The sequence below is a fragment of the Panicum virgatum genome, chromosome 1N (assembly GCF_016808335.1).
Source record: "Panicum virgatum strain AP13 chromosome 1N, P.virgatum_v5, whole genome shotgun sequence".
Taxonomy (NCBI): Eukaryota; Viridiplantae; Streptophyta; class Magnoliopsida; order Poales; family Poaceae; genus Panicum; species Panicum virgatum.
This window is the reverse complement of record NC_053145.1, coordinates 55,433,908-55,446,520: the sequence shown is the minus strand read 5'-3', so window position 1 is coordinate 55,446,520 and position 12,613 is coordinate 55,433,908. Positions and strand designations below refer to the sequence as shown.

Sequence of the window (12,613 nt, the reverse complement as noted above, 5' to 3'; positions counted from 1 at the left end):
TCCTCTTCCACTTAGGCCGATGCCGTAAAGGTAAAACACAAAAATTTTATAAATCACTTTGCATGGTGTATTAAATATTGTTGAAAAATAAATCACATTATAAAAATAAACTGTAAATCGCGAGACTAATCTAATGAGACTAAATCGCCCGACTCAATATGCTCTAATGATGGATTAATTAGACTCATTAGATTCGTCTCGTAGTTTACATACGAGATTTGTAATTAATTTTGTGATTAGTCTACATTTAATATTTCAAATATTGAAATTTCCTGACAAAAACACAAAGTGATCTAAACACACCCTCACTCCGTGAGTGAAGGGAGGAAAGGAACCCGATGGAAGCGCTTTAGACGTACGCATATGCATACGGTGGGTGTGCCATCTCTTTCGCCATATGCGTTTTACTCCTTGCTTACTGTCAAGTGCTGCCACTGTTGGGTGGTGAGTTGGTGACGTACAGTAAAGAGCTCAGCTGGAAGCATGGTAAGTACAGTAAAGAGCACAGCGCTAAGTACTAGGCGGGCGCGGTCAAAGAGCACTTCCTCCGGTAATCACCTCCAATCGGCATCACTCGTCAGCATCCGAATCAAATACTCGTCTCGTCGCCGCCTAAACCCACCACACTCCTGCAGTGCTGCGCGGCGCATGCCGAGGAGAGCACGCTCTTAGGCAGGGGCACTCCCCACTGGGAGCGGCGGCAGTCGGCAGGAGCCGGAGCGAGAGGCAGGCAGGGCAGGGCAGGCGCCAGCGCCATGGGGGTCCGCTTGGCGGCGACGAAGCTGCACATCCCGCCCTCGGCCGCGCGGCGCCCCACCTTCCTGCCGTTCGTCGCCGTCCTCCTCCTCTGCTCCGCCTCCTACCTCCTCGGCGTCTGGCAGCACGGCGGCTTCGCCTCCCCGTCCGAGTCCCCCGCCGTCTCCATCGCCACCGCCGTCGCCTGCACCACCACCGCCGCCGCCGCCACGGGGAAGAAGGCCCCGTCCGCCCGCGCCAGGCCCCGCTCCTCCCCCTCCCAGCCATCCCGGGCCCTCGACTTCTCCGCGCACCACGCGGCGGCCACGGACGAGGCGCTCGCCTCCTCCTCCTCCTCCTCCGGCTCCTCCTCCTCGTCGTCGGCGTCGCCGCGGAGGTACCCCGCGTGCCCCGTCAAGTACTCCGAGTACACCCCGTGCGAGGACGTGGAGCGGTCGCTGCGGTACCCGCGGGAGCGGCTGGTGTACCGGGAGCGCCACTGCCCGGCGTCGGAGCGGGAGCGGCTGCGGTGCCTCGTCCCGGCGCCGCGCGGGTACCGGGTCCCGTTCCCGTGGCCCGCCAGCCGCGACGTCGCCTGGTTCGCCAACGTGCCGCACAAGGAGCTCACCGTCGAGAAGGCGGTGCAGAACTGGATCCGCGTCGACGGCGACAAGCTCAGGTTCCCCGGCGGCGGCACCATGTTCCCCAACGGCGCCGACGCCTACATCGACGACATTGCCAAGATCGTCCCGCTCCACGACGGCTCCATCCGCACCGCGCTCGACACCGGATGCGGGGTACGTACGTCCTCTTGCTCAAGCTCGAGTACTTGCAGCCAATAAGATCCGTAGAAATAAAGTGGATTGGGATGAACTGGTTCCAAATGGGCAAAGGCAAACTGACGAATGCTGACTGGATTGGAACGGTGAGGATTTCCCTAGGCGCGCGCAATCAATTTCTTTAACCAATTATACACAGTCCAATTAAGCAATGTCTGCACCACCAAACATAGGAGTAGTTGACTGTCTTGTTGGAATCGGGAAATTTTCCTTTCACCTAGTAGAGCACTGCTTCGAGATTCGTTAGTTTCTGAAATTTCTAGTAATTGTTTGGTAATTGTTTTCCCGCTTCGAGGCTGCATTGGTAAAGTAGAAAAAGGTGTTTGTCGCTTGTCAGTCGATTCTACCAAGTTCAACAAAACATCCTCCGAGTTTTTCAAGATTGCATCGCAAAGCTCTAGCTAATACACTAGTTCCCCGAGAACATTTGACTGCGGAAACATATTCACCATTTGCCTACACTTTCTAACACATTGCGCTTCTTGTCACTCCAGTTTCTACACCTTTTTTTTTTTGGCGAAAGTAGTTTATACACTTTTTACCCCAAAGGACAAATTTGTTCTTTATCGGTAGCGCGGATGCTCTGGTGTACTTTGCAAAATATTCTGTCTTCACGTGCAACCATATGGAGTAGTACATGGGTGAATTTGTTTTACTCGCGCTGATTGCGAGCAGAAATGTTGGTATGCTGCTAATTAGAATTGCACGTAGAAATGTTTTACTCTGCTTGTTTCTGACGAAGACTTTGGTGTTCCGGCGTGGGGCTAACGCGGGCGCTCGCCGTTTCGCAGGTGGCGAGCTGGGGCGCGTACCTGCTGTCGCGGGACATCCTGGCCATGTCGTTCGCGCCGCGGGACTCTCACGAGGCGCAGGTGCAGTTCGCGCTGGAGCGCGGCGTGCCGGCCATGATCGGCGTCCTCGCGTCCAACCGCCTCACCTACCCGGCGCGCGCCTTCGACATGGCGCACTGCTCCCGCTGTCTCATCCCCTGGCAACTGTACGGTACGCACGCCCAGCCGCGCTCCCCCTTCTCTGGATTCCGACCCTGTCCGAACGCTGATCCCCTCGAGTGCCGGTGCGGGCGCGCGTGCAGATGGACTGTACCTCATCGAGGTTGACCGCGTGCTGCGGCCGGGAGGGTACTGGATCCTGTCCGGCCCGCCGATCAACTGGAGGAAGTACTGGAAGGGGTGGGAGCGGACCAAGGAGGACCTCAACGCCGAGCAGCAGGCCATCGAGGCCGTCGCCAGGAGCCTCTGCTGGACCAAGCTCAAGGAGGCCGGCGACATCGCCGTCTGGCAGAAGCCCTACAACCACGCCGGCTGCAAGGCCTCCCGCAAGGCGGCGCCCAAGTCCCCGCCTTTCTGCTCCGGCAAGAACCCCGACGCGGCATGGTACGAAACCCACCCGATTGCGATGCAGCAAGTTGCGCATGCACGCGTAGCTGTGACTGTGAGCCTGTGACCGGCCGTGATCTCTTCTGATCTGCACCACGTTCGCAGGTACGACAAGATGGAGGCCTGCATCACGCCGCTCCCGGAGGTCTCCGGCGCGAACGACGTCGCGGGCGGCGCGGTGAAGAAGTGGCCGCAGCGGCTCACGGCGGTGCCGCCCAGGGTGTCCCGCGGCTTCGTCAGGGGCGTCACGGCCAAGTCGTTCGCGCAGGACACGGAGCTGTGGCGGAGGAGGGTCCGGCACTACAAGTCGGTGGTCAGCCAGTTCGAGCAGAAGGGCCGGTACCGCAACGTGCTGGACATGAACGCGCGCCTCGGCGGCTTCGCCGCGGCGCTGGCGGCGGCGGGCAACCCCCTGTGGGTCATGAACATGGTCCCGACGCTGGGAAACACGACCACGCTCGGGGCCATCTACGAGCGCGGCCTCATCGGGAGCTACCAGGACTGGTGAGTTCGCTGGCGCGCGCAGCTTGCCCGCGTCCGATGTCCTCCGTCGGCCAGTGGGCGGTGATTGAATGGCGACGGCGTGGTGTCGTGTCGTGTGTCGGTGGCGTGGTTGCGCGGCGGTCGGTTTCACGATCTGACTGATGCATTCACTGCAGGTGCGAGGGCATGTCCACCTACCCGAGGACCTACGATCTCATCCACGCGGACTCGGTGTTCACCCTGTACAAGAACAGGTAGATCGACAGCCCAACCTGCATCAGCAACTGGTGCATGATAGCGTGTTCCCTGCCCCTGGTACTGATCGTCACCTCTTGTTTGCATTGTGAAGGTGTGAGATGGACAGGATTCTGCTGGAGATGGACAGGATCCTGAGGCCCCGGGGCACGGTGATCATCAGGGACGACGTGGACATGCTGGTGAAGGTCAAGAGCGTAGCGGACGGGATGAGGTGGGACAGCCAGATCGTCGACCACGAGGACGGCCCGCTCGTCAGGGAGAAGATCCTCCTGGTTGTGAAGAAGTACTGGACTGCCCAGGACCAAGACCAGTAGCAGCAGGAACGTGAAGTGAACTCCTGTATGTTGATAAGCACATTTTTCGTCGTTGGGTCGCCATTTCTAGCTCCTTTGAGCTAGTGTTTTTTTCTTCTTTACGTTCTTATATGCTGTTCTTTTCGGACGGTAATTTCTTAGATAGGAAAATTGTCTCTTGAGGTGTAAAAGGGGGCAAATTGAAGGAAGGGTGAAACACCTGAGCCCCCTGCAAAGTTTTTACTCGAATTGTCAAATTGTACCAAGTGGTAAATAGTGAGTCATCCTGGAATCTTCTTAACCTGTGGCCCAGATCCCAGATCTATATATGAAAGATCGCAATTCTGGTCCCAGATTGTAAAGAGGAAGGCCCCAACCAACGTGACGGCCAAATGGGCCTCTGAATTCATTTAGGTGCAGACCATTGACGGGACAGCAGGCCATCCAACAGGTCTGATCCCAATCCCCAGACTGTACCAAGAACGGAAGAAGCGTCCAATAGCTTACAGCCAAACCCAGCTCTTCGTACTTTATGGAGGTAATTAGAACAGCAACAGATGATTCCAAGATCTACATAGGATTCTAGCAAGAGCAACTTCAAGAGACTATTTCTTTCTTTATTATTAGGAATAGAATTTTGATGGAAAAATATCCTCCAACAAGTTCTCTAGGTGGTTATAGAAAAATATATTGGAGAGTGCAAAATTTTCTCGCTAGCTAAAGAAAGATAACGATTTTTTTAGAGTACACAAGATATAGAAAATATATTGGAGAGTGAAAACATTTATAGAAAGCGAATTTTATGTAAAAAACTCTCCAAATGATAATTTAGAAAATGAAACTTAGAATGACTTTTGGAGATGCTTAAGCCCAGCAGTTTTACAGTACATAAACAAGGTATTTTATTCAGTTAGGCTGTTCGGCTGATCCAGTGAATAGTATTCGGCTGGTAGAATGAATAGTATTATGTGAGAGGAGATAAGCCGAGACAAGTCGAAATTGGATCAGCCGAACAGCCCCAAAAGGAGATGACACAAGTTGTCAGCTTGTTGGACCTCACGCTGCTAGGAAAATGTGCATCATTCCAGGAAGAGCTGCAATGAGATATTCAGTTATTTGTACTCGATCATGTTAACTAATAGGTTTACTTACTTGCACAGCATCCTGATTCATTAATGATGCTTAATTTTTTTAGGGACTTAATAATGCATGAAGGTGTTGAGCATCAGCAACCTCTGTAGATCACTTTCTCAAGATGTCTAATTGCTCGAGCATTGGTTGGTTTTTGACGCATCTCCCCTTTGCCTGCTCTATGGTGAGATGAATATGCAGTCCACACATCAGCATCTCCCCTTTTGCAACTACATTCTTGTCTTTTTGTGCTCTTCTCTTTTTATGGCGCTGGCATCAAGAAGATGGATCTACTGGACATTCCCCCTGTGATTTCAATTTCAGAGAGGATGGTCTTCATTGGGGAACCTGTAGTTGCAAAACAGTTGTGCCTGGATTAGTACCTTGCGGAGCCGATTCCTCCACGTCCAAAATGTGATGTATGGAAGGGTGAAGCGTCATGGGAAGTTGAGGCTCTAGCATGGAGGTCCTCACATATCCCCATCTTATAGCTCTGTCTTTTCCTTTCAAAAAAGAAAACTCTGTCTTTGCTTGAGATTCGGGAACTAAAAACTACTGCCACCAAGAGGAAGATATCTATGAAAAATGGCGTGATAGTTCCTTAATTTGCGATTTTTTTTCTACGTACCATGTCAGAATTTACATCACGGTCATGCTATGATGTCACAAGTTACAATAAGAGTAAATTACACAAGCAATCCCTAAACTTGTTCTAGTATGTCATCTAGATCCCTAAACTCTTAAAATACATTTTCAGATCCCTGAACTTGTTCCAAGATGTCACATAGGTCCCTAATCTCTCAAATTGCATTTTTAGATCCATAAACTTATCCTGCGGTGTCATGCAGGTACCTAAACTCTCGAGATGCTAATTTTAATTTAATATAGATGTTGTTTTACTACTTTAAGTTAATAAAAAAGTATTTTACTACTTTAAATTTAATAAATTTGCTATTTTAATTTTATTGGAAATGAGAACAAATTGTCTTAATTAATATCCACTGTTAACATCAAATGATCTGGATTAACCCATGATGTATGATTAATAAGTAGCTAATTTAGAATTAAAATGGTCTTAGTGGATTTAGTGGTAACATTTCTAAATGAATAGGCTGGAAAAAATAGTTTAATAAATGGTCTATTTTTAATACAATTAATTAGTAACAATTTCTAGGATATGAAAATTCACCTTGAGAGTTTAGGGATAAAAAAATACATTAAGATAAGTTTGGGGACCTGAAGATGCATCTTGAGAGTTTATGGACCCGAATGACACCTCCGAACAAGTTTAGAGATCTAAAAATGCATTTTGAGAATTTAGGGACCTAGAAGACATCTCAAGACAAGTTCAAGGATGACCCATGTATTTTACTCTTACAATAATTCTGAAATACTACATTGTTGTATGTTTAGTTTGAACGGAATGATGCACAATCGATGGTGAAGCTTAGTCAGATTCCTCAAACCATCACCTAAAGCGATAAGTAACCGTGTCCTAATTTTGTTAAGGCGAAATAGGCATTTTGATCCCTCAACATTATCCCGAGGGTCAAATTCGTCCCTCAACTTTTAGATTGGTCAATATAAAACCTCATCTTTTATTTTATTTTAAGGTCAAACTCGTCCTTATGCTAATATTATGCTTCATAATAACATGAGATAAATGCAAAAAGTTATTTTTTTTATCCTTGGTTCCTTTTTCCCCTCCTCAATTTAGTGTCACCATTCGCTCAACTTTGTGCAACATTTTATATGGTTGTACATAGTTATGCAAAGTAGCTATAATTTTACTCTCCATAAGTCTACAATACAATGATGCATGCGTAAACAAAACTCTATATTTCAAATTGAACACTTTGTGATGTTCAGCTGCTAAATGAATTTAGAAGGAGTCAATGGCAAAGAGGATTTTTTTTTGCGCAAATCTTGTGTTATGGAGTATAATATCAGCATAAAGATAGATTTGACCCAAAAATAAAAATTGAGAAACTATACTGGTCTATTTAAAAGGTGAAGGATGAACTTGAATCTCAAATCAAAGTTAAGCGACTAAAACACTTATTTTGTCTTTTGTTAATCGAAAACCATGCTCATGTCGGCAGTGTTGGATTGTCTTGTTGCTGTGGCGTAGTGCATTTACTGGGCCGTCTTTTGAAGCCCGTATAGCATCTTCATGTTTGGCCCAGGAAAAGAAGCCCAAATAAGCTGTAACTTCATGTTTGGCCCGTTTGTGTTTGCAACATTGAGGGCTGGCAAATAGCTCGTCAAATATGACTATTTTGGATAAGTAAGCACGGCCTGCAAATTCGGCAAAAACACCGGAGTGCCAAAGACCGACCGTTTTTAGGGTCAAACATACATCTACATCTGTTGGAGGTGCACATTAGATTTTCTAAGGCTAAGGATACTTTTTGTGTACATACAAAAGAGATCCGAAATAGGAGTTTAAGAGCTTGTTTATGAGATATATGGATTTTGTTGCAGCATCTAGGAATCTGTTTGTAAATCCCAGAGTCCTTCTTATAATATTCGACCCAAACTAATGGAATAAATGTAAACGACCGTCTCATCCTCCCTATAAATAAAGCTCCATGGGCTGAAGGGACCTTTTACTATTTACTCTCTCACTCATTTGGCTTGCTCTTTCTCTCACTCTAGGGTTACTACATTGAGCTTTGACACTCTCTTACTTTTTCTGTTTATGGTGTGTTTAGTTGGTGAAAAAGTTTGAGTTTTGACACTGTAGCACATTTCGTTGTTACTTGACAAATAATGTACAATCATAAACTAATTAGACTTAAAAGATTCATGTCGTGCTAATCAGTTAGATTGTATAATTAGTTATTTTTTCAACTGTATTTAATGCTTCATGTATGTGTCCGAAGATCCGATATGACAGATACTATGCAAATTTTTTTAGAAACTAAACAGAGCCTTAGTTTCGGCTCGTCCGAACCCAACAGCATCAAACGAACTTTAATTGGATGATCAATACTCAAAGAGCGGCTAGCTTGAAAATTGTTCAAAGTGAGTGACTTCACTAAGTGCTGCAAACCACTGCTGGCACAACTCACTTGCAAGTTGCATTTGTTCCTTCAAGGGAGTGAGACGAATGATGCGTCCGAGGTTTGAATTGACCAAGATCTCGACGAGCCCTGCCACGAGCCGTGATGGCCCTTGTGGTCAAGTCAATCTATCCCTTCAGGAGCATGCTACTTCGCAACTTGGACCCGCTGCCACTGAGCATCCAGAAAAAGGACAAAATAGGGGCAGTATCTTGACAGCGTGTTTACATGAAACGCAAAAAAATTTTGTGATGGAATCTTGCTAATTTGGAGTACTAAATGAAATCTATTTATAAATTTTTTGTACAGATGGGTTGTAAATCGCGTGACGAATCTAATGATGCTAATTAATCCATGATTTCATAATTAGCGGATGGTTACTGTAGCATCACTGTTGCAAATCATGGATTAAGTAGGCTCATTAGATTCGTCTCGCGATTTACAGCCCATCCATGCAAAAAGTTTTATAAATAGACTTCATGTAGTACTCCATGCATGTGTCCAAACATTTGATGTGATATTTTTTTCGTTTACGGGATTTACGGGTTGTGATCTAAACATGGCCTGAATATGGCCTGAATGGGATGCTTAGCTAACTTGTCACTTCAGATAATAAACTTTAAACGTTTTCACCATCAGGATCGACGGAATATGATCTGAATCAATGTCGATCTGTTGTTACAACTCTCTGTTCATGCTGACTGACTGATGGCAATGTCAACTGCCAAAAGCTATCCTGCTAGCTGTTCCGTTAGTCCATAACCGCAGATTATCTGGTAGGTAATACCTGTTTGAATGGGTGAAAGAGAATCCAAGGCACGAGGCATCTCTAAGTCAAAATGCCAATTGGGGTGAAAAAGAACAGCACATATGGGTGCCTGCAACTGCAAATTGTGTTAGTTTTCGTTCTCCCGAGGCTGTTCGATCATTGGCATGCACGTCCGAGGTTCGCTTTGACGAATCCTGCAACAATATGTGCCCCGAAACATATATAGAGTACTAGGTGATATCCCGCGCATTGCTGCGGAATTTCTTAAATAAAATTTTAACGTGAAATTTGAAAGTAGAAAAATTAAGATGCTTGCATGGCAACATTCACAAAAAAAAATCGGTGGACGGTGATATGGCATTTGATATAATGGGTTCCTATATGATGCGGATAACTTACATGTTAAGAGAAATAGAATTAATGACTTTAGTAGGTGTCATCTATATAGGCTATATAGATGATATGAATTTTACTTGCATATTATTTTTTATCAGGACCCAGCAGAAATCGATAAACTAATAGAATAAACATCAATAGAATATTTGATCACATTATAGAAGAATAGGTGCTCAAAAAATAGAGTATGTATATGACTTTACATTAAAGATTAAAAGTATTGCAAAAATAGAGTATGTCTATGACTTTACATTAATAGATTAAATATTAAAAGTATTGCACATAGTAGAGATGATATGGACATTTTTTGTTTATTGAATCTCGTAAAAATCGATAAGCTAATAGAAGAAACACCAATAGAATATTTGATCACGTTATAGAAGAATATGTGATGAAAAAATAGCATATGTATATGACTTTACTTTAGTTAATTAAAGATTAAAAGTATTGCATATTGTAGAGATGACATGGACATTTTTTGTAATTAATAAGGTAGTTGAAAGTTAGTGGGACACTTAGTGGAGAATGATGTGGACACTTTACATGAAGAGAGAAATAGTTAGTGGGTGCCATCTATATAGAATATACTAGTTGAATACCCCGCGCGTTGCTGCGGGATTTGTGGACAAAAATGTTGAAGTTGAGTGTATTGAAAAGATGGAGATATGAAGTTGTAGTCAATTTTAGCATTAGAGATATATGGCATTGTTGTATATAAGATATGCTTAAATACTAAAATTGAAGTACATATAAAAAAATTCAAGTTGATGAAACTGATAAAAAGAGAAATTGTAATTGGTATGGTAAGATCGCTTTAATTTTATTTTAGAAGAAAATGGAAAAAGTCTGCATCATTTTGTGAAGTGATTCGACTTTGTATCGACTCTTTGGCTAAGCGAAATTTATGCAAATATTTTTTTTAAATGAAATGTGAGGAATGCAGTTGTGTGTGAAATGTTGATAATTAGAAATATAGTTGTATCAAACAGTAAAATATTAAGGAGGAACCAAACATAGTATCCATATCAGAACATAATGAATGAATGTGTAACATTGAAGAGAAGAGACCTGGAACAATCCTTCACGGTGCTCTTCCTGCATGCCACAGTGATGCAAGACAAAATTTAAGAGTAGCAAAACAGCTGGGGAAGGCAAGGAGCTACCAGAACAGAATGGAATAATGGAGTCGAGAGTGTGTGTAACGCTACGATGGCTTCAACTAAGCAAAATATATAGAGTGTTGGGTTCTACAGATCATGAGAAAGTGGAAGGGGTGGTGGTGGTAGTGTATTGTTAGATAGAGAGACTTAAGGAAATGACAGTTTGGATGATCAAGTTACAAACATGAGAGAAATGAAGAGACATAGTAAGGTGGATGAAGGAGTGCTTCTTCCATTGTTTGTGGCTCAATGGGGATTGAGAGAAATATAAATTAACATTTTCTAGTGGGATACATCAATCTTAGAAGACAGAAATACAATAGGAGACTAATTGTTTTTCTTTTTGTTAACATTTCCTAGTGGGATGCATCAATTTTAGAAGACAGAAATACCATAGGAGACTAATTGTTTTTCTTTTTGAAACAAATGTGGATTTATTTATTAATATTAGATAGACTAATATTTAATTGATAAATGAAAATAATGTTCATGAGACAATAATAAAAGAAAATAAAGGGAGGGAATTTAACATATGTATATTGCATAGAGTAATATTTAATTGATAAATAAAAAATTTGGCTGTTGATCTTCTTTATTTATATTTTTGATGAACCACAACATATTGAAAAACATGACTGAGAGAAATAGAAATTATGACACTTAGTGGGTTGATGACATAGCAACATGGCACTTAGTGAATTAATGATGTGGCAGCACGAGGATTGAGAGAAATATAATTATGACACTTAGTGGGTTGCATCTATATAGAATATATAGATAGATATATATATCTCAATGTCTTGCAGCTGCACACTGATCGCGAGACCTACCACTAGAAAATAAAAATGGGGGCATCTCTTGTAAGCTGTTTCCTACTTTGGCCGTGTTTAGTTCTTTACGTGTAAAAATTTTGTGTTAGAATCTTGATAATTTGAAGTACTAAATGAAATCTATTTACAAATTTTTTTTTGCATAGATGGATTGTAAATAGCAAGACGAATCTAATGATGTTAATTAATCTATGATTAATCCATAATTAGCGGAAGGTTACTGTAGCATCACTGTTGCAAATCATAGATTAAGTAGGCTCATTAGATTCGTCTCGCGATTTACAGCCCATCCATACAAAAAGTTTTGTAAATAGACTTCATTTAGTACTCCATCATTTAGTACTCCATGCATGTGTCCTACCATTCGATGTGACGGGTAAAGATATAAACAGAGCCTTTATGAGTTGTCTGTCACTCGAAAGCTCAAATTCGGCGCTGCCAACAGCGCCCAATGCCATAGCGAAGAATACAACAAGTTGCATGGAGGCATGCACTGGAAGCATGGGCTTAACTTGCCACCGGACTGCTGGTGCATGGGGCAGCTAAATACAAGCCCGTTGGCATATTAACTTCGAATAGTGCATGTTGGCCAGTTGCAGTGTGGTCTGAAATTCTGAATCTGGTGGACTGCCGTACTAACCATTCAGCAGAGATCAGCAACTCCGTTGTCGACTTGTCTCTGCTAAGTCACAACTATGTTCTACTAGCATGGATCAGTCTGCTACGTGAGCTACTGCAAGCTCCAAAAGGTGCCAACGCAACAGTTTCAGAACTGCATTCAGAGATGTCGCCCTATCATTGAGTGCTTACCCCAGCGCCCCAGCCTGGCGTATCGACAAGCAGTGACCTTTTAGGTGAAGATGTACACCGAGCAGCCCACAGTGTCCCGGCCTGTTTGCTTGTCTTGCAACTCGCGGTTTCCCGCCAAGATTCTGTATCCGCTACAAGCCTGCAAGTGCATCATTAGTTGTTTCCTGATTTGGTTAGTTCTTTCGATCAAACAAGTGTAGTCAAACACAGACAGTCCTTCGATGCTGCACCTTTAGCTTGTAGTACTCCCTTCACGCCAAATCATCAGTTTTTTTGGTAAAAAAACGTTAAACCATTCGAAGAGTCCAGTAAGCTATCTATTGAGTCAAAAAGCTCCATGCAATGCTTGGAGAGTGCTGCGCCTGCGCAGCGCTTGCCTACAACAGAACCGAAAAGAAGCTTCGCACTTCTACATGCATTGTGCATGTTAACGTTTTCTTTTTTCCT

The 12,613-nt window shown here is 44.1% G+C and overlaps 1 protein-coding gene across 1 annotated transcript; it reads left to right on the top strand.

The window, feature by feature from the left end:
• The first annotated feature begins 571 nt into the window (after nucleotides 1-571).
• On the top strand, nucleotides 572-4,306 carry LOC120656786 (probable methyltransferase PMT15). The gene is made up of 6 exons (XM_039934967.1): nucleotides 572-1,532; nucleotides 2,366-2,576; nucleotides 2,668-2,968; nucleotides 3,077-3,475; nucleotides 3,631-3,708; nucleotides 3,804-4,306. Exons 1-6 carry the CDS (start codon nucleotides 756-758, stop codon nucleotides 4,024-4,026), a joined length of 1,989 nt encoding a protein of 662 aa, XP_039790901.1. The 5' UTR covers nucleotides 572-755; the 3' UTR covers nucleotides 4,027-4,306.
• Nucleotides 4,307-12,613: the final 8,307 nt, after the last annotated feature.

What these genes read in the sequence shown, in the direction of transcription:
- LOC120656786 (XM_039934967.1), top strand. Translation starts at nt 756, where the DNA reads ATGGGGGTCCGCTTGGCGGCGACGAAGCTGCACATCCCGCCCTCGGCC. An exon ending in ATCGGGAGCTACCAGGACTG is followed by an intron (nt 3,476 to 3,630) that starts GTGAGTTCGCTG and finishes CATTCACTGCAG; the next exon opens with GTGCGAGGGCATGTCCACCT. An exon ending in TTCACCCTGTACAAGAACAG is followed by an intron (nt 3,709 to 3,803) that starts GTAGATCGACAG and finishes TGCATTGTGAAG; the next exon opens with GTGTGAGATGGACAGGATTC.